At 43.1% G+C, this 26561-nt stretch overlaps 1 protein-coding gene across 1 annotated transcript in view; it reads right to left on the bottom strand.

Annotated features, from left to right (window-relative positions):
• Positions 1–26561, bottom strand: part of LOC134303133 (sodium/potassium/calcium exchanger 3) — a 46023-nt gene that overhangs the window by 14160 nt on the left and 5302 nt on the right. The window contains exons 2-3 of the mRNA XM_062988440.1: positions 19364–19456; positions 834–910 (exon numbers count right to left, since the gene is read on the bottom strand). Coding sequence (XP_062844510.1) covers positions 834–910; positions 19364–19456 — 170 coding nt within the window. The remainder of the gene's footprint in view (positions 1–833; positions 911–19363; positions 19457–26561) is intronic.

Below are 26561 nucleotides of genomic sequence, written 5' to 3'. Positions count from 1 at the left end.
CTGGGCGAAAGGTAGGAAACACCCTGGACAGTTTGCCAGTGTATCACAGGGCACACACACACCCCTTGGGCAATTTTACTATCTCCATTTAACCTGATGCATGTCTTAGGACTGTGGGAGGAAACCCACACAGACACTGGGGGAAAACGCAAACTCCAACTGGGAATCGAACCCTGGACCTTCTTGCTGTGAGGTGAAAGTGCTACCCACCGTGCCGCCCCCTGTGCCACAGTGCCATCTAAAAATGATATATTTGACTAGATCTTATTAAATCAATCATTATTAAATCACTTACTTTCTTAACCGCTTAGCCAATCAGGGTCGCCGGTGGGTGCTGGAGCCTATCCCAGCTTTTCAATAGACGCAAGACACACAGTAACACCCTGGACGGGGCGCCAGTCCATCGCGGGGCAGACACACATACACACACACACATTCACCTATAGGGCAATTCAGTGTCTCCAATTAACCTGACTGCATGTTTTTGGACTGTGGGAGGAAACTGAAGCTCCCGGAGGAAACCCACACAGACACGGGGAGAACATGCAAAGAGCACAGAAAGGACCCGGACCGCCCCGCCTGGGGATCGAACCCAGGACCTTCTTGCTCTGAGGCGACAGCGCTACCCATCGAGCCACCGTTATAAATTACCATTATTAAATCAATGATCTTGATTAAGGCCATGGTTAGATTTGGATGTGGTGGTTGAGGATATTCACAATAACACAACACAGTGTACGCTTGCTTTTATTCAACAGGTTTGTGAAGTAAATACAAGATAAAGCGAAACAAAATCACAGTATTATTTAAATATCTGTGTGAGAGTTACTTACACACAGTACATGAAGCAGCACTGCTCCTCTCTTCCTCTGCTCCTTAGTAAAGATGTCTTCAGGGAACTCATGGATGGCTGAGAGAGATACGAAAAAAAAAACTCCATTAGCCTTAAACACAGTTAAATCCTCACATGGTTACATTTTCAGTTTCATTTACATTTACGGCATTTAGCAGACGCCTTTATCCAGAGCGACTAACAATTGTGACTGTATTCATTGCAAGCAGTTAAGAAGGTTAGGGGCCTTGCTCAAGGGTCCAACATTGGTGACCTAGTAAATGCTTTCTGATGACTAGGTCCCTACCTTAACCATTAAGCTACCACTGCCTACAGGTTCAAGATCACATTATTATGCTACTTCTAAGTCAAACAACTAAAGATGCACCAATCAGAATCAACAAAGATTCGAATTTAAAGATTATAATAACGTGATCCTAGTGAGCGGTGTAATACTTTTTTTATTTGATCAAAAGCTTTATTAGGCGCTTAGATCGCACAGATGGATAATCTGCTAAAATAAATAAAAGATTCTGAATTTCCCAGGTCCGAATCTCGACTCTGCTACCGGTTGGCTGGGCGCCCTCTAGCAGCATAATTGGCCTCCGGTCTGCGGATTAAAACGGGTAGGGCTGTGTAAGGACCTTGGTTGACCAGGGCACCTGTACAGAAGTGGAGGAGTGCAGAGATCTGGGCGTGTCTGTCAGTGCGTGAAACCGGCCTCATGCGCAAATTCACAGAAGTGTTGGTGAATAAGAAAGGATTGGTAAGACTGCACACACATCACCCTTCTTGGACACAGTTGGGGTCCCCAGCAGAGGATTGGCTATGCCAAATTAAGAGACAAAGGGGGTCACGTCAGGTCCAGGTTTACCTGGAAACACTGGGAACAAGGCAGGAACACCCTGGACAGGACACTAATCCATCACAAGGCTTTGGCCACCTCTCCTCAGACAGGCCGGTAGCACCAGTGAGATTCAAACCCGGGTCTCAGCGGTAGGGGGCTAAGCGTATTACAGCGCTGTGCTGTTGCGTCATTATGCATGATGACTTACTTTCCATTAAGCACTTTATTATCATGGTACTTAAATAGGCAGGCAAGCGATTTTATTTATTTAAAAATGTAAAAACACAGCAAGAAGGGCCTGGGTTTGATTCCCAGGGTTTGCCGGGTGCTCCAGTTTCCTCCCACATGTGCAAAGACATACAGTGTTTGCCCTGAATGTGTGTGTGTGTGTGCGTGTGTCTGCCCTGCGATGGACTGGCGCCCCGTCCAGGGTGTTACTGTGTTTCCTGCCCTTTCACCTAATGAATTGGACACACAGCAACCATGACCAGGACAAGCAGTGGTAAAACAGACAATTAATGAATGAGTTTGGACCATTAAAGAACAAATAATGATATTATCTATCTATGTTGTTATTCATTTATTATTATGTATTTAGTACCGGGCGGCCCGGTGGGTAGCACTGTCACCTCACAGCAAGAAGGTCCTGGGTTCAAACCCCAGACGGGGCGGTCCGGGTCCTTTCTGTGCGGAGTTTGCATGTTCTGCGTGGGTGTCCTCCCACAGTCCAAAAACATGCAGTCAGGTTAATTGGAGATACTGAATTGCCCTATAGGTGAATGGGTGTGTGTATGTGTGTGTGTATGTGTGTCTGCCCTGCGATGGACTGGCGCCCCGTCCAGGGTGTTACTGTGTGGCTTGCGCCCATTGAAAAGCTGGGATAGGTTTTTGTTTTTTTTACAGTTTGTGTTGTAATGCATGTATTTTTTATAAATGGAATAATTACATCAATTATTAATCATCATAATAAATAAGTAGTGAGTAATGACACTTGCTTATTATAGATCCTATTAAGTGCACTACAAGGCGCTCGGGTGGCGCAGCGGTAAAATATGCTAGGTTAATTAGCTGAATCTAAAAATAAACATGCTAAAATAATACCTGTTATAAGAACTGTGATAAACTAATTCTAAAAAATAAACATCGCTATTTATATTTTACTTTTTATTATATTATTTGAGTACATTTTATGTGCTCATTAATGACTTTGTGTTTTACCAGGGTATCGATATCAGGTGATAACAATCAAAGCCAAAATTGAAAATACACAGATAAACAAAAATTCTGACACTGTGACCATGACCAGGACAAGTGGTGGTAAAACAGACAATGAATGAATGAGTCTGGACCATTAAAGAACAAATTATTATGATATTATCTATCTAAGAAATTAATTTATTATTATTTATTTAGTACCGTAAATGTACTAACATGTGGGGTGTATTTTAGAAAACATTATTTAGACCACAAGAAGCAATAAAAGCACAAACGTAGTAAAATATTCAATTTTCTTCCCTAATTTAGTCGTATCCAATTACCCTGATTGCGTTACGCTTCACCTACTGATACAACCCTCCATTGCTGACTGAGGAGCTTCGCAAGTGACACACGCCCCCTTCGACACGTGCGCAGTACCGACTGCATCTTTTCACCTGCACGAGGCGAGTTCATATGCAGACCAGCCTTGTGTACGGAGAGTCACACCCTGATCAGCATTATTCCCCAACTCTGCGCAGGCGCCATCAGTCAGCCAGCAGAGGTCGTGATTGCACCAGTTATGAGAGAGAGGCTCATCCCATCCCTGAACAACAGCCAATCGTTGTTCATGTGGCTGCCCAGCCCAGTCGGATGGCAGAGCTGAGATTCGATACGATGTATTTGAAATCCCAGCTATGGTGTGCTGGCGTATTTCATTTGATGAAATGAAGGAGTTTGGACCATTAAAGAAAAAATAACGATGTTATCTATGTTACTGATTTATTATTATTTATTTTAGTACCGTAAATGTACTAAAGACTATTTTAAAAGATTATTTAGACCACAAAATGTAGTAAAAGTACAAAAGTAGTAAAAGTAAACAACAAAATAAATCTGCTATTGGCTATTTTGGTTGAAATATAATCATAATTAGCTTTCTGCTGCTTTGTGGTTAAGAGGGTTCCTCCATTTAAATTACAGTTTGCCCCCCCCCCTTTCCTCCAATTTCCCCCCCAATTTTCCTCCCCTAATTTAGTCATATCCAATTACCCTGATTGGGTTATGCTTCACCTCTACCAATACAACCCTTTACTTCTTACTAAGGAGCTTTGCAACTGACACACGCCCCCTCTGACACAGGAGCAGTACCGACTGCATCTTTTCACCTGCACGAGGCGAGTTCATATGTGGATCAGCTTTGTGCATGGAGAGCCACACCCTGATCAGCATTATTCCCCAACTTTGCGCAGGCGCCATCAATCAGCCAGCAGAGGTCGTAATTGCACCAGTTATGAGGAACCCTGGTCCGGCACATCCCAGCCGGATGGTATTTAAAATCCCAGCTCTGGTGTGCTAGCGTATTTCACCACAGTTTTAAAGACCTGAATGTTTGTTTTTCGAATAAGAGATTTGCTTATTATACTGTAGATCCTATTTAGTGCACTACAAGGCACTCGGGTAGTGCAGCTGTAAAATATGCTAGGTTAATTAGCTAAATCTAAAAATAAACATGTAAAAATAATACCTGTTATAAGAACTGAAGTAAACAAATTCTAAAAAATAAACATTGCTATTTATATTTTACTTTTTATAATATTATTTGGGTTCATTCGACGTGCTCATCAATAACTTGCTGGTTTACTGGGGTATTCATATAAAATGAAATTCCAGGTCTGATGTCTGGCTCAGGTGCTCTGAGGTGTTCCACTCCCTGCGTGGGTGTAAATTGTCTGCGGTGTGTAAGCATAGTGGGGGTCCTTAGGAGCCGGTGTGTGCAGGTTAGAACAGCAGTGATATTTAACGACTGGAGAGAGAGAGAGAGAGAGAGAGAGAGAGAGAGAGAGAGAGAGAGAGAGAGAGAGAGAGGAGAGAGCTGTCTATTTTTAGCAACAGCTCATCAGCACGCCACCAGAGGCATACGTAACATGGCAGCATCATCACACCTCCACCGCCTCCATCACTCCCACACAAGAATCCTGCCTGTGGCATCTACTACTGATGGATATTACTCAGTGATGTTGATGCCTGTCAGATGTTGTGTGGACCGAAGGAAAAATGGTCTGTATCACACACGTGCCACTAGTACCATCTTTTACTACAGCATTACTGACTCATTATCATTATTTTATTAATGCAGAATCAACATAGACATCTCAGAAGAATCCTCATAGGTATATGTGGTAAAATGGAACACCAGCTTTATTACTAGTGACCCCTAAATCTCCTGCTAGGAATGATTGTAAATGAAAGCCTTCCTATAAAGCAGGGGTGGGCAAATACATTTTGCAGAGGGCCACATGAGAAACTGGGACTGTTGTTGCTGATCTTAATTATGCCCAATATTAATTTTATATCTTCATAAAGGCAATAAATTGATAAGCTGTTATAAGCTGGTAAGAGTAGATACTACAATCAGGCAATGAAAATGAGAACCAGGCAGAGTAAAAACACCAACATTATTTAACTATTTCTTTCTATTTTATTTATGCATTTACTCCCAATTTAGCATAGTCAATTTCTCTTCCGCTGCTGGGGATCCACGATATTTTGCAGTCGAGGAGGGTATATCGCCGCTCGCGCCTCCTCCGACCCGTGAGCAGCCCTTAACGGAACCCTTTTCCACCCATGCACTCTGCACAGGTGCCTCTATCCGCCAATCAGGATCCTTACACAGCGTTAGTCCGGTCATCCCTCCCTGCAGGCACTGCCAATTATGCCTGCTAGATGGCGCCCAGTCTGTTGTTCTTGTTGGATATTGAATGCTCCAGTTCTGGATGCATTAAACTGTATTTAAAAAAAATCCTTGTTGCTGTTGCAGTTGTGACGCTCTGCATCGTACAAGTTCTAGTCTTTTTTAATTGTATTAAGTGTTTTTATATTATACTTGTGTTATTTTCAGTGTTTAAGTGTCAAAAACAAGCCCATTATTTTACATTAGTCTAAAATATATGCAGTTCTACGGGACCATGGAACGCATTAACAGGTTTCCCATACATCCTTATGGAATACAATACCCTGAAACTCAACATCTCTTAAACTCGACACCAGTCCCAGAACCAACTGACGTCGAGTTTCAAGGTACCACTGTATTGTTTTATTCCACAGCACTCATCATACACCGTTAACTCCAGTCTTTACACCGACCAGGCACTGATCATCTCTTCATCACGGCACTTGTTAGTGGGTGGGATATATTAGGCAGCAAGTGAACATTTTATCCTCAAAGTTGATGTGTTAGAAGAAATTTGTGTGAGTTTCACGAGGGCCAAATTGTGATGGCTAGACGACTGGATCAGAGCATCTCCAAAACTGCAGCTCTTGTGGGGTGTGTCCCGGTCTTCAGTGGTCAGTGTCTATCAAAAGTGGTCCAAGGAAGGAACAGTGGTAAACCGGCGACAGGGTCATGGGCGGCCAAGGCTCATTGATGCACGTGTGGTCCGATCCAGCAAATTGCTGAAGAAGTTAACGCTGGTTCTGATAGAAAGATGTCAGAATACACAGTGCATAACAGTTTGTTGTGTATGGGGCAGCAAAAGGGGGACCAACACAATACAAGGAAGGTGGTCATAATGTTATGCCTGATCGATGTATATCTTGAATCTTGACTCACACACTGATCAAACACAATAACATCATTTGTACATTCTAACCCTATTTACTCCTTCTGTTACATGTTTTCTTCCTCCCTTTCCAATCATTCTGCGATCTCTCTTTCACTGTGTCTCCCCCTGCCAAAATACGGGCATGGAAGTGAAAAGTCGGGCATCCGGCAAAGGGATTCAAACAAGCGGCTTTGGCGAAAAGCAGTTGCCATGGAGACCCGGGCCCAGGGGGCAGTTGGTTTGTGGAAGGGCTGTGATGAAGAGCCAATGGAAGTCAAGTGGAAGAGTGAGAAACTGGGTGGACAGATGCACTTTTCCCATGGACTCCAGTTAGTACATGGAAAAAGAGAGAGAGAGCAAGAGAGAGAGAGAGAGAGAGAGAGAGAGAGAGAGGACAAAGTTAAAAAGCACAATATCTAAAAATATTTCTTTTTCCTTGCCAGCTCTCAGGAGACACTTTGAGAGACTGACTATGAGAGGTGAAAGGTCATGCTGGTCAAGACAAACTGAACAGGCAGCAAAAGACACAAAATAAGGGAACATGTAAGGACGGATTGGTGCCCCGTCCAGAATAAAGCAGTTGGACGACAAAAACATCGAGTACCACTACTATAACAAGGCTCATATATAAAAAATAAATAAATAAAACATCTGGCAACCGGAGTCCATGCCAACTCAGCGCCAACCTGTCCGAGCACATCAGCATCACAGTGACTTCTGACCCTACAGCCACAACCTCCTGGTTCACACACTTCGCACTGTCAGCCTAGTGGGACTCAAAGTGGAATCAGACACGTTCCTGACCTCACTGGTCCTGTATGTGTCCACGGCCCCCAGCAAGGAATGGTCTTGTTACGAATTCAGCCCCATCTAGTCGAATCCAATCACCCGATTGCATTACGCATCCTCTCTACTGATGCTGATCTCCATCCTGGTTGAGGAGAGCCGAGACCCCCTCCGACATGTGTGCAGTAGCTGATTGCATCTTTGCACCTGCACGATTGCATTACGCTTCCTCTCTAGTGATGCTGATCTCCATCCTAGCTGAGGACAGTGAGACTGACACACGCCCCCTCTGACACATGTGCAGTAGCCGACTGCATCTTTGCACCTGCCCGATTGCATTACGCTTCCTCTCTACTGATGCTGATCTCCATCCTGGTTGAGGAGAGCCGAGACCCCCTCTGACACATGTGCAGTAGCCGACTGCATCTTTTCACCTGCTCGAGGTAAGTTCATATGTGGATCAGCTTTGTGTATGGAGAGACACACCCTGATCAATGCATTATCCCTCGACTCAATCAATTATGTTATGAGGTCCCATCCGGCACCCCCCTTAAACAGCCAATCATTGTTCACGTAGGTGCCCAGCCTGACGGATTTGTGTTGAGTTTCGAACCGACGAGTTCGAAATGTCAGCTCCGCTGCGCCACCTGAGCCACCTGAGCAGCCTACACTTCAACATTTTGACTAACCGATTGCTAACTGAATTGCCGTAGGATTGCTAGTGTGACAGACTTTTCTGTGCTCTAGCGTGCTGACAATCTTTGATGTATGTGTTTACGTTTTGAATGCATTGCGCCCTTTGAAGATTCCATAATCAATGAAAAAGTGTGTTTCTCTACACACGTGATCATCTCGCTGTAGTCTGTGCTGCAGCCAGTAAAGTATTAAGCTCCCGATAGGTTGTTTATGTACAGTTTATTTCTTACTTTACAAACTCAGCAAAGTCTAAAGACGCTCGGTTACACTAGGACCGCCTCATGGTGCAAATTAACCAGTAAACGTGAGGCATTGGAACTCCCTAGACCTAGGTCCTAGCAATCATACGGCATTATAATTACGTTAGCTGAACAGACTTTTCTCTGGTGTAGTGTCCTGACAATGTTTGATGTATGTGTTTACGTATTGAGTGCACTGCGCCCTTTGAAGATTCCATAATCAATGAAAAAGTGTGCTTCTCTACACACATGATCATCTCGATCATTCTGCTCCTGATAGTTTGTCTATGTACAGTTTATTTCTTACTTTACAAACTCAGCAAAGTCTAAAGACGCTCGGTGACACTAGGACCGCCTCATAGTGCAAATTAGCCAGTAAACGTGAGGCACTTGAACTCCCTAGACCTAGGTCCTAGCAATCATACGGCATTATAATTACGTTAGCTGAACAGACTTTTCTCTGGTGTAGTGTCCTGACAATGTTTGATGTATGTGTTCACGTATTGAGTATATTTTGTGCCTTTGGGGATTCCATATACAATGGAAAAGTGTGCTTCTCTACACACGTGATCATCTCTCTGTAACAGAACTCTACAGAGCTACAGAACTCTACACTAATGAAAAATGTTTGAATCTCACAGTGAATTGCATAGTACACAGGAAAAGGCCAGGAATTAGGTAGGGCTTATCTTAATGGCAAGGTGGATTCCACAAGGTGTTGGAAACATTCCTTCGGGATTACAGTCCATGCTAGCATGATTGCAGTGGTAGCCTAGTGGTTAAGGTACAAAACAAGTCATCAGAAGGTTGTTGGAAGCCCTACCACCACCACCAACAGTTTTATCCAATTAGCCAGTTAGTCTTTCTCTGCTGGGAACCCCAGTTGTGCCTGAGGAGGTTAGATTTGCCTGACACACGCTCTGGCTCATGTGCAGTGCGCCAACCTTTTCTTATTAAAGTTGTAGCCTAGTGGTTAAGGTACTGGACTAGTAATCCAAAGGTTGCTGGTTCAAGCCCCACCACTGCCAGGTTGCCATTGTTGGACCCTTGAGCAGGGCTCTTAACCCTGAATTGCTTAGACAGTATACCTTAGTGGTTATAGCCTAGTAATAGCCTAGGCTATAACCACTAGTAATCCAAAGGTTGCTGGTTCAAGCCCCACCACTGCCAGGTTGCCACTGTTGGACTCTTGAGCAGGGCCCTTAACCCTTAGTTGATCAGATTGAATACTGTCAAAATACTGTAAGTCGCTTTGAATAAAAGTGTCTGCTAAATACTGCAAATCACAAGGTTGCCGGTTCAAGCCCCATCGCCACCAAGACACCACTGTTGGGCCCCTGGGCACATTGCTTCGAACTGTATTCAGTGATAATTGTAAGTCGCTTTGGATAAAAGCATCTGCTATATGCCAAAAATGTAAAGGTACTAAATCTAAAGATTAATCAAGTGTGTGTGTGTGTGTGTGTGTGTGTGTGTGTGTGTGTGTGTGTGAAAAGACTGAAAGAAAAAGAGAGAGAGAGAAATGTTATTATTGAAAGCGGAGTCTGCAGGACATCCTGGATTCCAACTAAGTTATGGGCAGATGTAGCCTAGTGGTTAAGGTACTGGACTAGTAATCCAAAGGTTGCTGGTTCAAGCCCCACCACTGCCAGGTTGCTACTGTTGGAACCTTGAGCAAGGCTTTTAACCCTCAGGAGAGCTTTAGACTGACACACGCCCCCTCCGACACGTGTGCAGTAGCCGACCGCATCTTTTCACCTGCTCGAGGCGAGTTCATATGCGGATCAGCTTTGTGTACGGAGAGCCACACCCTGATCAAAGCGTTATCCCTCGACTCGAGGTCATGATTGTATCAGTTATGAGGTCCTGTCCGGCACCCTCCCTGAATGTACTGTACAATAAGCCAATCATTGTTCATGTAGGCGCCCATTCTGCCAAATGGCCAAGATGAGTTTAAAATGTCAGCTCTGGTGTGCTAGTGTGTTTTACCGCTGTGCCACCTGAGCGCGATTATTAACATCTGGCTTATAAAAAGTGTTACACCAGTAAATGTAACTGGTACTGCAGTGAAATATGTTATCTCTGACCTCATGTAGAAAATGTTGCTCACTTTAGCTTTGACACGTTTGGGCAATGGTAGTGATTTAGGTATTTGACTAGTAAACAGAAGGTTATCGGTTCAAGCCCCACGGCCACCAAGTCACCACTGTTGGGCACCTAATCAAGGCCCTTAACCCTCGATTGCTCCGATTGTATTCAACGATAATTGTAAGTCGCTTTGGATAAAAGCGTCTGCTAAATGCTGAAAATGTAACTGTAATCAACAGATTATTCAAGTGTGTGTGTGTGTGTGTGTGTGTGTGTGTGTGTGTGTGTGTGTGTGAGAGAGAAAAGAGAGAAAGAAAAAGAGACAGAGAGAGAGAAATGTTGTTATTGACGGCAGAGTCTGCAGGACATCCTGGATTCCAGCTAAGTTATCGAGTGAAAAACACTCCAGACCCAGCAGAGTCAGCACCATTACATGCACAATATATACATACACACACACACATGTGCACACACACACACACACACACACACATATGCACACAGATCCTGCTCCTGCATGCAATACTCCGAGCACACACATTAGGGACACTCTGCAGATTATGGAAAAAGTTGACCTCTACTGGAAGAGATTACTGTTTAAGGAATGTTCAGGACGCCTCGTGTTTAAAGTTGATATTAGCGTGTCATACCCGATGTGAAAACAAACAGTACGTTATAACTCAGGAAGGATAGTGTGTGAACAAAGTGAGCGGCAGTTTTAACCCTGCGTTTACACCAGACCCTGAAAAAGGATTCAGGATCAGGATTAGATGCTTGCTGCTCTGAGCTGGTTGGATCTATCGTGACGTAATCGCCCTCATTCATTAGTGGAGAGAACTTATGAGCAGTAATAATTAAGAGAGGTTTAGTGCTCCTGTGTCGTTCTTTTATTACATTAAGTCATATTAAGCTTTGTTTTTTAATGATAAGCATTTAGACTCTTTTAGAAATGCTGATTCTTACAATGTCTCAGCACCCCGAGCTATAACACAAGTTTAAAATTGAAACAGGAGAAAAATCCAGCTAAACACAGATACATTTACATTTTCAGCATTTCTTTTATCCAAAGCGACTTACAGTGACTGTGACAGTATATTGTCTAAGCAATTGAAGGTTAAGGGCCTTGCTCAAGGGTCCAACAGTGGCAACCTGGCAGTGGGGCTTGAACCAGCGACCTTTTGATTACTAGTCCAGTGATACATGTGGATGCTTTTAGAGTGGATTTGAAGGTTATTCCACACAAATGCAGATTAGTCTCATATGCGTACTTTGATGACGTTTTACCGCACCGCTCAAGCCGAGCGCTGAACGAAGCGACTGTTTACAGTGTTGTGGATTTTTCGAAATCACACAATGAACTTTAAAACTTTTTTTTATTTTTTTATTTTCTATTTTTCTGATTCGACCCTCCACCGCTGACTGAGGACGCCTCTCAACTGACATGCGCCCCCCTCCGGCACGTACAGTCAGTACAGACTGCATTTTTCACCTGCACGAGTCGAGTTCATACACTTGACGGGCACTGTGTATGGAGGGCCACACCCCCATCAGCATTATTCCTCAGCCCTGTGCAGGGGCCGCAGTCGCACCAGTTATGAGGACCTATGATCCGACTTTCTTACCCTCTAACCCTGAACAGCAGCCGATCGTTGTTCATGCAGCCGCCCAGCCCAGTCGGAAAGGCAGAGCTGAGATTCGATACGATGTATTCGAAACCCCAACTCTGGTGCGCTAGCGTACTTTACCGCTGCGCCACCTGAGCGGCAATAATGAACTTTAAAACTTGAAAGAACCCAAATTTATAAAATCCATTTATCCATCATTCACACCAAATGCTGCATCCATACAGCCCTTAGCATTGGTAATGACCTTTCACACCCCTCTTAACCTCTTTACTCTACGGCTGTCTGGTAGAAGGTACCGTTAGGGTAGTGTTCGATCCCTCATAGCTAGAGTGTTTCACAGCTTTTTTTACCACCAGATTTCTCAACTCATGTCTGACCTGATGGACACACACGTCTGCTATTACACTTTACACATACTCAGTTAACACTACACTGTCCACTGTCCTTAATCTAGCAGTTTGCAGCACAAACGCCATCAAACCTCAATGAGCTGGAAGCTTTTACATGAGAGGATTCCACAAGAGGTGTCAGAAGCTTGTTAGCACATACTGAAATGGCTTATTAGAGTTAAAGTTACATAATAGTGCAAATTCAAAGTTGTTGCACATCACTATATACAGTATATATATATATATATATATATATATATATATATATATATACAGTATATATATATATATACCGATCAGCCATAACATTAAAACCACCTCCTTGTTTTTACACTCACTGTCCATTTTATCAGCTCCACTTACCATATAGGAGCACTTTGTAGTTCTACAATTACTGGCTGTAGTCCATCTGTTTCTCTGCATGCTTTTTAACCTGCTTTCATCCTGTTCTTCAGTGGTCAGGACCCCCACAGGACCACTACAGAGCAAACCAAAAATATCCAGAAACCAAAAACTCCAGCAGTGCTGCTGTGTCTGATCCACTCATACCAGCACAACACACACTAACACACCACCACCATGTCAGTGTCACTGCAGTGCTGAGAATCATCCACCACTTAAATAATACCTGCTCTGTGGTGGTCCTGACCATTGAAGAACAGCATGTAGAGAAACAGATGGACTACAGTCAGTAATTGTAGAACTACAAAGTGTTTCTAAATGGTCAGTGGAGCTGATAAAATGGACAGTGAGTGTAGAAACAAGGAGGTGGTTTTAATGTTATGGCTGATCAGTGTAGATGTATAGGGATGATTTCAGAGCGGATTTGACAGATTTGTGTCGTGGTGCACTTTAATGACGTTTTACCACACTGTGGGAGGAAACCCACACAGACAGGACCCAGCCCACTTCACCTGGAAATCAAACCCTAGACCTTCTTGCTGTGAGGTGACAGTGCTACCCTCTGAGCCACCATGCCGCCCCATGCTCTAAAATAACGGAGGGGCATTCAATAAAAAAAAGACACGCATGGGCGGCTGATTTACATTTTAAATTTAAATGTAATCAAATGGAACCTGGTTCTAACAACAATACGACGACAAACACAGCCAGGAGTCTAAAAAAGGCCCCTCAGTTTATGGGCATTACTCCATTAATTTAATTCTATTTGACAAGAGTGATGAACTGCTCTCCTGGCTACTGCGAGACCATTTTTAATGAGACGTTCATTCGTCTTTTCTCTTCCATTCTCACCGCTGTCCCCGAATGTGCACTAAAATATCCCAAATGGAAAAAAAAAAGCATCGACTCCAACAGAAAAGCCTTTTCCTGGTGGCCAAAGCAAACAAAGGAATGCATAAAAATCCCACAGAGCGATCGTTATTGACACGTCTAAAAATAGCTCCTTTCCTTTTTCTTCTCCTTATTTATTTATTTCCCAGCGCTCCCTCTCCTCCTTCTCTCTCTACGTCTCGTCTCGGTCCCCACTCCGTACACAGACTTCCAAAAATTTAGCATTCAGTTGCCTGGCAACGCCGGCCTCAAAGGCTACTCGCCTGAACACGGGGGCTGCCGGATCGCTCCTTTATAAAGAACGGCAAACCGGGGAGGGGGGAGGCGGAAAAAAATAGGTTAAGGATAAACCCTTTTTTCCTCTAGTCTTTTTTTAGTCTGGATTTATTGGCAGAGATGATAGAGTGATTTCAGTTTAATTGCATAATCAACCCAGTTTTCAAGCTGGGTGACGCCATTCAGCTGAGAACCCTCATCTTGCGAGTTCAGTCCTCGCTTTTGTCAGGGTGTAATTGACCTCCTGGGCGAGTAATATCTTCTCGAGAGCTCAGTTCTGAGTCAGGCGAGATGACTTGGCATTTACGCCGGGCTTACGAGTGTGTCTTTGCTGGGTTCGATTTATTGTAAGAATTGAGGATTGATCCACTCATACCAGCACCATGTCAGTGTCACTGCAGTGCTGAGAATGATCCACCACCTAAATAATACCTGCTCTGTGGGGGTCCTGTGGGGGTCCTGACCATTGAAGAACAGCATGAAAGGGGGCTAACAAAGCATGTAGAGAAATAGATGGACTACAGTCAGTAATTGTAGAACTACAAAGTGCTTCTATATGGTCAGTGGAGCTGATAAAATGGACAGTGAGTGTAGAAACAAGGAGGTGGTTTTAATGTTATGGCTGATCAGTGTAGATGTATAGGGATGATTTCAGAGTGGATTTGACAGATTTGTGTCGTGGTGCACTTTAATGACGTTTTACCGCACTGTGGGAGGAAACCCACACAGACACGGGGAGAACATGCAAACTCCACACAGAAAGGACCCAGCCCACTTCACCTGGAAATCAAACCTTACTGTAGACCTTCTTGCTGTAAGGTGACAGTGCTACCCTTCTGAGCCACCATGCCGCCCCATACTCTAAAACAGGGGTGTCAAACTCACGGCCCGCGGGCCAGATCCGGCCCGCCACGTCATTTTGTGTGGCCCGCGAGAGCTTAAACGACTGTACGATTGTTGTGATGGTTCGAGTCGTTACAGAGACGCGCTTATAATCTAATGGGAGTCCTGCGCCTTTAACCGGCAACTGCTCACATCGTAGTCATGGCAACTAACTTTGACCTCGCCGAGTAGCCATGTGACTTTTACTGCAAAAGAACGCGGGGTAGCGTAGTCAGTAACGTAAACAATAATAAATAAATACAGATAATTATTTTGCAGTATAATACCAAAGCATCGTTTGTAAGTAGTGGCGTTTATATTCTCAGTTGTTTGTAAATGTTTAGTGAGTATATCACAGCGTTTTAGTTACAAATTTACCGTAATTAAATACAATTGTTACCGTTACTATAGCAATTAGTATCTTTACACAAAATGCTAACTACGTTTGGTTAAATCTCATATTGTACCAGATGTAACACTTGACTACAGCTGTGTGCTTGTACTGTATTGAGTTCTTTATTGTTTTTATTGTTTGTATTTTTACTTCATTTTGATGCACACAGTGTATCACACAGCTGGGAAGCAAATAAACCGACTGTATTCTGAATAGAGCTGTCTGTCTGTCTGTCTAGCTGAGAAAGGGGGATAAACTATTAGTGTGGGCAGAATACACTGTAAAATCCTAAACAAACTGCATCTTTCAAAATGCAGGCTGATTTTGTGACCTGCAAAGTGACACATCCCGCCACTAGATGATGTTACACATATTTACACATAATCCTAAAATGTACAAGAAGATAAGTAAGAAAATTAAGCAGAAGGAGGAAATTTAATGAAAGTGAAAACAAGTTTGTGCTTCAGGAAGAGAAACCGGTGCGTCTCGTGTTATAAGGCCGTGTCTGTGGTAAAGTAGAGCAATATAAATGCAGAATTCAGCCTCCAAGAAAAACAACAGACTGCAATCACAGCAGAATACGTTACAATCGGCCCTTTGAGGGCCACCATAATGCTGATGTGGCCCTCGGTGAAAATGAGTTTGACACCCCTGCTCTAAAATCTTGCCCATTCGTTCATTCAGCTGAAAACCCTGAGTCAGGCGAGATGACTTGGCATTTACGCCGGGCTTATGAGTGTGTCTTTGCTGGGTTCGATTTATTGTGTAAATTGAGGATTGGGTTGGACTCTCGGAGAAGGACCCTGTACGACTGTGTTGAGGTAGAACTGACTTGATCCTGAAGTCGGTATGAAGAGCCGCGCTTGACTCATCTGGTATTCAGGAATCTCTGACTAACGCATTACAAGTACAGAGTGTTCCAGTCTGTCATCGTGTGGATCTGGATCTTCTTCTCTTGCGCACGTTTGTGGGAAAATAAAGAGTCGTACTGACAGCCTCTGATATACAAACAATGACAAATGACTCTTTTTCTTTAAATACGTAGTAACAACGTATTAAAAAAGACAGCACATGGTTTTAGGAATCAGATGAATCCAGTTGCTTCTTCTGATGTGTCACAAATGAGCTCATTCTAAAGATTTACTGGGTTGTCGATACGCTAAATGGACAAAAGTATTAGGACCCCCTTACTGATTTTTAAATTCATGTGTTTCAACCACAGCATTTGTTAACAGGTGTAATAAATAGGGATGTAACGATGCACCACAAGGCGGTTAAAAATCAATTCACATGTGTAACGATTCAAATCAAGGTGCATTTCCTGAAGAAAATGCGAGTGTGATTGCAGTGCAGCGGGTGGGCGGGGGTGCATATCCAAATGCTGTATCCAAGTCGGGGTGTCATCAACAGGCTGTACGATTTAGAGTTGGAATGGTGTTGATATCTCAAAATTTCAAAAAATCAATGGAAGTTAATGGGGTAAAAAAACGGGCGTGGCGGGCAAACGGGTGCGCGGATCCAAAAGCTGTAAACAAGAAGGGGTGTCATTAACGAGCCGGACGATTTAGAGTTGGAACGGCGCTGATTTCTCGAACTTTCAAAAAATGAATAGAAGTCAATGGGGCCAAAAAAGCGTATAAAAACGGGCGTGGCGGGCGAACGGGTGCGCGGATCCAAAAGCTGTATACAAGCAGGGGTGTCATTAACGACCTGGACGATTTAGAGTTGGAACGGCGTCGATATCTCAACTCCACCACTGCTAGGTTACCACTGTTGATTCCCTGCCAAGCCCCTTAACCCTCAATTGCTTGGACTGTATACTGTATTAAGCGTCTGCTAAATGTCCATAGTGGTTAGGTGTCCAAATTCTTTTGGTCATGTATTGTATCTGTCAAAGCACATTATAGTCAAAACGCAGGGAAGGGATGAAACGAAACTACTAAATATTTTAGTAATCAACTGATCTGTGCATTTTATTTTAAATAATTAATAAGTTGAGTTATTTTAAAGCTATACACTAATGAGGCTAAGCATTAGTTCATTGTAGTACACGTGTTGAATGCAGCAGATATTTAAGGATTTAACACCATCATGCTGAGCACAGAAGCCCCACAGGTTGCGTCCTGACCCCCTGCTCTACATTCGTCTATACACACACGACTGCGTTTCCTCCCACAGCTCTACTTCTATTTTCAAGTTGCCCACCACACCAACCATGCCAAACTGGGAGGGCGGCACGGTGGCTAAATGGGTAGCACTGTCGCCTCACAGCAAGCAGGTCCTGGGTTCGATCCCCAGGTGAGGCGGTCCGGGTCCTTTCTGTGTGGAGTTTGCATGTTTTTCTTGTGTCTGCATGGGTTTCCTCTGGGCGCTCCGGTTTACTCTCACAGTCCAAAGACGTGCAAGTAAGGTGAATTAGAGATACGAAATTGTCCATGACTGTTTGATATTAACCTTGTGAACTGGTGAATCTTGTGTAACCAAAGTGTAAAACATGACGTTAAAATCCTAATAAATATAAATAAAAAATATATATATACTGTATAAATATTTACATACTTTTCTTTTTATACGTTTAGACCTTAATATTTAGTGTATTGTATTTTTATATACAATGACAATAAAGACATTCATTCATTCATTTATTTGAATCCCCAGTGGTGCTGTTAGGCATCAACATACAGATGTGATTGGCTATGTCTGAGGTTGGAATGACTGAGGCCCCGCCATGGATTGTGCCCAGTGACTCTTGGGAAATCGAACTTCCCGTCACCCTGACAAGGATGAAACGGTGCCCAAATCCATAGTGCCATCTAAACTGCTAGTGCAGAAACTCCTGCTTTTGTCGTGGCATCCTTTCAAAAAAGCGAAATCTTCAATCTTAAATATGAATCGTTTATTCATACGAAGTGTACCTGTTCTTCCGACGCTTTCACATTCCTCATCCTTCATCCTGTTTACTTTGTTTGTTCTCTTTGCATCATCTCTTTCACTATTTGGCAAGCACATGCAGACACTTCGGTAAACGTTCTCTTGTGGCAAAGCCAAGTTTACCTTCCCAAAGTTGTGAGTTTAGAAGTTTAGAGACTCGCGTGACTACCGTTTGCCTCCCAGTCTGCTGACATAATCATGAGCGCAAACACAGCTGGAGCCCTGTCCAATATTCCTCACAAACTAAGAGTGGACAAACATGAAAGATTCACTGTGTAAGAATAATTCAATTATTCTAACCCTAAGCTCAGACCAGCAGCGATTTTTCGCCTCTTGTCGGCCAAATTGCTGATCGCTCAGTGACGTGCGTTGACGCTGGAAGCATCATCATCGCATGTGGGCGTTTGGTTGGCATAGTTTAACTGACACTAAGAAAAAAAATAAAATGCCATAGTAGTATAGCGCATTTACTAGTATCTACAGAGCATACAGTAAAAAAAAAACAATTTGATCACAAAACAGATTCACCAAAAATCTATTTTTACTATAAATCGCTCGTCTATGAATTTCATCCCTGTGTAGTGCATGATGTACCATAAATAAGTTAAAAGTAAACTCATTTTTAGGCCGCACAGGTGGTGCAGTGGTAAAAACATACGCTGCAATCGGAGCTGGGATCTCGAATACATCGTATCGAATCTCAGCTCTGCCTTGCCGGCTGAGGCTGAGCGGTCACGTGAACAACGATTGGCCTGTTGTTCAGGTGGGCGGGACTAAGCCGGATATGGGTCTCTCTCTGTCAGACTGGTGCAATTACGACCTCTGCTGGCTGATTAGAGGCGCCTACACAGAGATGAGGAAAGAGTGCTCTTAGGGTGTGTCTCTCCGTACACAACGCTAGGTGGCACAACCCTCGTCAATGTGTGGGTGATGAGATGCATGCGGCTTGCTGCCCACGTGTCGGAGGGGATGTGGGTTAGCTCAATCTCCTCGGTCGGAGCAGGGATCGACATAGGCGGAGAGGAAGCACGATGCAATTGGGCAATTGGACGTGCTAAAGGGGGAGTGCATACACTTTTAAACTTTCACATTATGGACATGTAGAGTAAGATATGTGTGTGTCTATTATTTATTTTTCTTTATTTATTAATAATATTTACAAAATATTATTAATTATTACTGCACTTCACAATTGTTCAAGTTAAATGGGGAATTTGTGATTGTTTGATGTATGCAATGCTCAATAATACAGAAGACATCATTATTTCACTGGTAACTTTCCTTACCTGCTCGCTGAAGTTCATGTGTGTTGTTCTCGTGTCTTTCTTGCATCAACTTGCGTCCGGTCCAGTTGTGGTCGACATCTGAAGCCTTGGTCTCTGTAAGAGGTACATTTGATCTATATGGGTCATTAACGCAATTAATTCAATTAATTCAGTCTATAAAAATCATCAAGATTTATAAACCTAATTCCTAATTAAAAAAAAAAAGTTGGATGTAGAACAAGTATAGGTAAGACAGATAACAGTGATCTAAAATTACCTTTCTGTATTGTGTTGTATTCAATTAAACAGTACAAAAACAAGATATGTAATGTCTGAGAGCCAAAAGTGGCCACATATCAGCAGTGAGGCTTGAACCCAAGCTACAACTACCTCATGAAGTATTTAAAACCTTTATAAACTGTAAGACTAGCATTACATTTATTTACATTTCTGTCACTGTACTTACTGTACTCATGTCTATAATTAGTGCCTGTCTCGATTGGAAATTATTGGACATGGACATTAGCCAACAGACTATTGTTTTACCAGCTTGGGTCTCATCATCACATGAAAATCTTCTTCCCCTTAAAGCTTCTTTGAGTGGTCCAAAAAGGTGGAAATCAGATGGTGCTAAATCCGGACTACACGTCTCTCAGACACGACCAATTACTCCTCCTCCCGCCCTCACCATTTCCAACCAAAATAGAAAAGTGCGGAAACTTTTTGAAGATCCTTTGTACAATTACTTGACTTGAAATCACCATAAAACATGTAACTTAACTTTGAGATTACAACACAGTCGTGCTGTGCTGTCACCCATGAGGAAAAAATGCATACAACTACATTGAAGTGCATTGAAACACCTCAGAGACTGAACAATTACCCCCTTAGAGCAAAGTAAATAGTACGACTGGGATTTAAGGCTCAGCATCACTGCATATGAGCCAAAGAAAATGAGCTGCTGTTGCTATTTGAGCAAAAAAACTTAAATTATTTAATACACAAAAAACAGAAGCTGTTAAGTGTCAGTATGAACAGTCAGACTGCATGCTAAACTCAGATATGTGGATCTGTGGGTAACTTTTTTTAAAGAAATTGTGTAGATATTTTGCATCATGTTCCAGTATGTAAATACAACTTGTTAGACTTATTGTCAGTTTCAAGAGTTGATTCAGTCTGAGGTGTTTCATTAAGGGTTTCCACCACAGTACCATTAGAAATCTACATTCTGAATGTTGAACTTGTTCTACACATGGTGTTTATGTCCATCTAATTCTGCTCCATTACTGCCACATTCACTATGTTATGCTGTTTTTCAATAAATCTAGTTTATTTATAAGGATTTTTTTATGCATTTTCTCCCCTTTTTCTCCCCCTTTAGTGTGTCCAATTGCCCAATTTGCATCACGCATCCTCTCTGCCATTGCCGATCCCTGCCCTGACCGAGGAGATCGAAGCTAACCCACGTCCCCTCCGACACATGAGCAGCATGCTCAAGTATGCATCTTGCCACCCACACATTGACGAGTGTGGCGCCACCTAGCGTTGCGTGCGGAGAGACACACCCTACGAGCACTCCTTCCTCATCTCCGTGTAGGCACCTCTAATCAGCCAGCGGAGGTCGTAACTGCACCATTCTGACAGAGAGAGACCCACTTCCGACCTTAGTCCCGCCCATCTGAACAACAGGCCAATCGTTGTTCATACAGCCGCTCAGCCTCGGTCGGTAAGGCAGAGCTGGATTCGATACGACGTACTCGAGATCCAGCTCCGGTTGCAGCGTGTGTTTTTACCGCTGCGCCACCTGAACGGCTATTTATAAGGATTTTAACGTCATGTTTTACACAATTTGGTTCCATTCATGACAGAAACAGAAGTTACTCCTTACTCAAGGTTCATCACTTTTTTTATATATATATTTTGTTTATGCATTTTCTCCCCACTTTAGCACATCCAGTTGCACTGATTGCGTCATGGTTCCTCTCCACTAATGCCAATCCCCACTCTGATTGAGGAGAACAAAACTAACCCGTACCCCCTCCGACAGGTGGGCAGCAGCCGTATACATCTTGTCACCTACACTACACGAGTGCATATGCGGATCAGCACCATGTACGGAGAGACACATCCTGATCACACGCCATCAATCAGCCAGCACAGGTCGTAGTTGCATCAGTCATGACAGAGTCCCTATCCGGCTTTATCCCACCCCTATATGAACAACAGGCCAATCGTTGTTCATGTGGCTGCTCAGCCCATCCGGCAGGCAGAGCTGAGACTCGGTACGATGTATTCGAGATCCCAGCTCTGATGTTCTAGCGTGTGTTTTACAGCTGCGCCACCTGAGTGACCAAGGTTCATCACTTTTTAATGTCAAACACAGTCATGGACAATTCTGCATTTCCAATTCCCCTCACTTGTATGTCTTTGGACTGCAGGAGGAAACCAGTAGATCTGTGGATCAAACCCAGGACCTTCTTGCTGTGAGGTGACAGTGCTACCCACTGAGCCACCCCCAATAAATCAAGTATAAAGACTTGTTGATATGAAACTTGATGTGTTTTAATGGGAAGTTGGCAAATTTTAAATTCCTACCAGATGCCAAAAACTTTTCGTTCTTGTTATTTAAACTCCAAAAAATACCCATTAAACATTACTATTATTTAGTAAGACCCCATTGCATTATAAAACCACTCACACTCTACAAACTCCAGATTTAATTTGCTCATTGAGAAAAAAAAATTGGGTCGGCCCCCTTGGAAAAACCATTCGACTATAAGTAGTATTCTCATCAACCCTCAGATAAATTTAACTCATCAAGTGAAGAGGAGCCAAAAGAAAAAAAGGCAAATATTGGAGTCCTGCTGTGCAGCACAGATGAGTCACCCATTTTCTCCTCTCACTGATTTGTATTGGCACTTGAATCACTGTGATGAATAATAACAATTTGCAGCATAGTTTAATCAATGAGTAATCACATGGTAATATGAACACTGCTAAACATTGTGACATGGATGATATGATAGGTCATTTTTCTGGAATTAAATTGCTCAGGGAGTGTAAAGGAAATGTAATAATGTTTAGTTTACAGCGAAATGCAAATACACCTGTAGAACTAATAAGATGTGTCACCACACAGTGACACAACATATGGTCAAAAGTATGAATAAACGGCCGCTCAGGTGGCGCAGAGGTAAAGACACACGCTGGAACCAGAGCTGAGATCTCGAATACATCGTATGTAATCTTAGCTCTGCCTGCCGGCTAGGCTGAGCGGCCGCATGAACAACGATTGGCCTGTTATGGGTGGGACTAAGCCGGATGGGGTCTCTCTCGCATAACTAATGCAATTACGACCTCTGCTGGCTGATTGATGGCGCCTGCACAGAGATGAGAAAAGAGTGCTGTCAGGGTGTGTCTCTCCGTACACAGTGCTGAGCTGCACTGCACTCGTCAAAGTGTAGTTGATAAGATGCATACGTCATGCTGCCCACGTGTCGGAGGGGGCGTGGGTTAGCTTCGTTCTCCTCAATCAGAGCGGTGATCGGCATGTTGGTGTTTCATGTTGGTAGCGACATGGTGGGTCAGCTGTTCCACCATGACTGTGGCACTGTGCACAAATCCATGTCTATAAGGACACAGTTTGATGAGTCTGATGTTCAGGAACTCCTATGGACTGCACAAAGCCCTGACTTCAACCTCATTACCCACCTTTGGGATAAACTGGGATGAATTGGAATTGTAATGCTGACAGTGCTTGGAACGCTGACCTGGGGATCAAACCCAGGACCTTCTTGCTGTGAGGCAACAGTGCTACCCACTTGGTGCCAAAAGTCAAGGGGTCTGAATACTTTCAGTATCAACTGTAGCCACATTCATCTAGAAACAGTAGATTATAACAGAATAACAACAAAGTCAGCATAAAATATAACCTGTATAAAAATAATTATTGGTTCTAACTAACATTTTATAAATATGGACTCTCATCTGTCTGTCCCTTTCTGCAGAACAGACTCTGTTTGGACCGCTCGTTTTGCCGAGCTATATAAGGAGAAAATCAACATTGTGTTTTACTGCCGTCCCATCATTATACACACAGACAATAAAAATGAAATATTGCTCTAATGCCACACACAGAGACGTGAGTATCTATGACAAGCGGGGCGTATCTGTCCGTATCGGTCCGTTAAGCGATGCACACTGCGATACACAGAGAGAAGGGAGTGGTTCGCACACGGACACGGACCAATCCGAAAAAGGAGGAGCGGGTACAGTTTGTTCCAGGTCTGTTTGATGGACAGGTTGCTTAGTTTTTTTCCCCTTTCGCAGTTTCATGCTTCATCTAAAGGCCAGGAGAACGTAGTGGCCGCCACTCTTGGCTGAGAACGGCACGACGCGGCATCTTTCATGTGGCAGGCGTGAAGAGAAAGGGCGAACATATGCAAGTCAAATGAGGCCGGTCAACGTTAGCGTGCGGCGCGCGGCGCACATCACACGCATAATAAGCATTTGCTTTTAAATATGAAGGGCTGTGGGTTTTATAGATGATAAATGGGTCGGTGAGGCTTTTTTTTATTGAAATCCTCAAATTGCAGAAAAAAGTCTTTGTAGTTCTTTATGTTTTCGAAAATGTTTTAGTTTGGAGTTTCTTATTAGTCGTCATTCGTTCTTTCAGCATAATCAGGTTCGCAGTGGTTCGAGGAAGGAGTTTTCTCTGGCAGGTTATTGCAAACTCATTCTATTCTTCACTCAGACAAATTAGAACTGGTGTACCTGAAAAAATCCCACATAAAGGGTCTGTCCGAAAACCTAGTGAGCTCTCTACATAGACAGCATTATACGTCAACCTAAGTGCCCCAGAGAAGAAGGCTGATTAATTTCTTAATGCCTTAAAATGCTGCCTACCGAGACACCTTATTCTGAGCGCTATTCTAACCGAATAATGAGAGAGCTTCATGTGCTTCCTCACCAGCGAAGGCAATCCCAGCATTCAGTGCAGCACATTATGACCACCTTCCTAATATTGTTTTGATCCCCCTTTTGCTTTTTTTTTGTGTATTCTGACACCTTTCTATCAGAACCAGCATTAACTTCTTCAGCAATTTGAGCTACAGTAGCTGTTGGATCCAGCCTTCGCTCCCCACGTGCATCAATGAGCCTTGGCCGCTCTTGACCCTGTCGCCAGTTTACCACTGTTCCTTCCTTGGACCACTTTTGGACTCCAGATTTGCATCCAAGGAGAGCACGCCGCTGCCCACGCCTTCTTTACACATGTACAGCCCTCTTCTTCTCGTCCATGCTTCCTGCACGGACGTCTCTTCTGCCGATCAGGGTCCTTACACAGCGTATGAAGACCCACCCACACACACACATATAGCCCGGTCCCCATCCTGCAGATGGTGGCCAATTTGTATCTGCTGCAGGCACTGCCAATTATGCCCGCCAGATGGCGTCCACCCGACCGGTGGCAACACCGAGCCTCGAACCCAGGGAGTTTGGTCCTTGGACCACTTTTGATAGATACTGACCACTGCAGACCGGGAACACCCCACAAGAGCTGCAGTTTTGGAGATGCTCTGACCCAGTCGTCTAGCCATCACAATTTGGCCCTCGTCAAACTCGCTCAAATCCTTACGCTTGTCCATTTTTCCTGCTTCTAACACATCAACTTTGAGTATAAAATGTTCACTTGCTGCCTAATATAATTTATCCCACCCACTAACAGGTGCCGTGATGAAGAGATAATCAGTGTTATTCACTTCACCTGTCAGTGGTCATGACGTTATGCCTTGTCGGTGTATATGCTTTTTGTTGACCAACTAGTGCTGATATGCAATATTTTTAGCATATTTAATAACATTTAATATCAGTAGTGAGTAAGGACGTAACGATGCACCACAAGACAGTTAAAAATCAATTCACAAGTGTAACGATTCAAATCCGTTTACATGTATAATGAATCGATGTTCACCTCGCCTGGTTGACGTCCCTATATGGTTGCCAGGTTCTGAATTTTCCAGCCAAATTTGTTTATGTGAGGAAACTTTCTTTATTTGTATTATTCATTTATTTATTTAATGTGCGATTTAAAATCTCATTTAAGTTTTTTTTACACAAAAAGGGAAATGTGCAGCATAGCTTGCATAGTTTGTACCTAAAGACATAAAAGGACATTCATTATTTAGATAAATAAAAGATAAGCACAAATACAGTACTGTATTTTATTTTAAAAGGGAAATAATAAAAGGAAACATTGTCATAATTTGTCTTCAATTTCAGTTTGTTTAAAAAATCAGGAAAAAATCGTATCATGAACCCAGTATCGTGAATTGCATCGAATCATGGGTAGAGTAAAGACAAAGGCAGACATCATAATCAGCTAATTTTATTACAGAGCAGTTCTACTGTTCTGTAATCGTTGCATTTATTCAACAATATTAAAAGTAATTGTGTATTTCATTTAGACCTCAATTACTTTAAGGTTATTCGGCAGTAATGAGCCTATTCTGAAGCCTTTGTTGTTCAAACGTCCAAAAATCGATATATATCAGATTGCCCGTACCTACGAGAAGAATAACCTGATTACTGGGCTGGAATCCAGGTATTTTATTGTAATTACAAATAATCAGAATCTTGTCCTAGTTAGAGTAAGATATTTGAAGTATGCTGTCTACATGCTCTGTAATCAGGTTAATACCAGAAGCTGAGCGTAATCAGATCATTAATGTGCATGCACCCTTCGTCCCTCCTCGAGACCTTTTGCCCTGCTCTAAACCAGCTTTACAGTCTGCGATAATCAAGGAAAATGATTTGCTGTCACCGACAAAAACGCTCAATGTGAAAGATTTCCTTTGGTCGTCAGTATAGATCATGGTCCTACAATAATGCAAACATCCACCAATAACAGGATGGTAAAGAATGATTCAATACTAACGACGATGTAACATAAAACAGTATTGTTTAAACAAGCGATCATATTAAAAAACAGCTTGATTACTCGGATTAAACATGTTCAGGTGGCACAGTTGTCTATTACGCCAGCCCACGGCTGCTGAAATCTGGGTTTACATTTACGCCTTTATCCAAAGTGACTTACATTACAGTTACAGTCTGTGCAACTGAGGGTTGATCAAGGGCCCAACAGCAGAAACCTGGTAGTTGTGGGGCTTAAACCAGCAACCTTCTGATTACTAGTCCAGTACCTTAACCACTAGGCTAC

Source organism: Trichomycterus rosablanca, chromosome 26, assembly GCF_030014385.1.
Source record: "Trichomycterus rosablanca isolate fTriRos1 chromosome 26, fTriRos1.hap1, whole genome shotgun sequence".
In the NCBI taxonomy this organism is placed as follows: domain Eukaryota; kingdom Metazoa; phylum Chordata; class Actinopteri; order Siluriformes; family Trichomycteridae; genus Trichomycterus; species Trichomycterus rosablanca.
The sequence above is the reverse complement of the archived record's forward strand: the minus strand, read 5'-3'. Positions and strand labels throughout refer to the sequence as shown.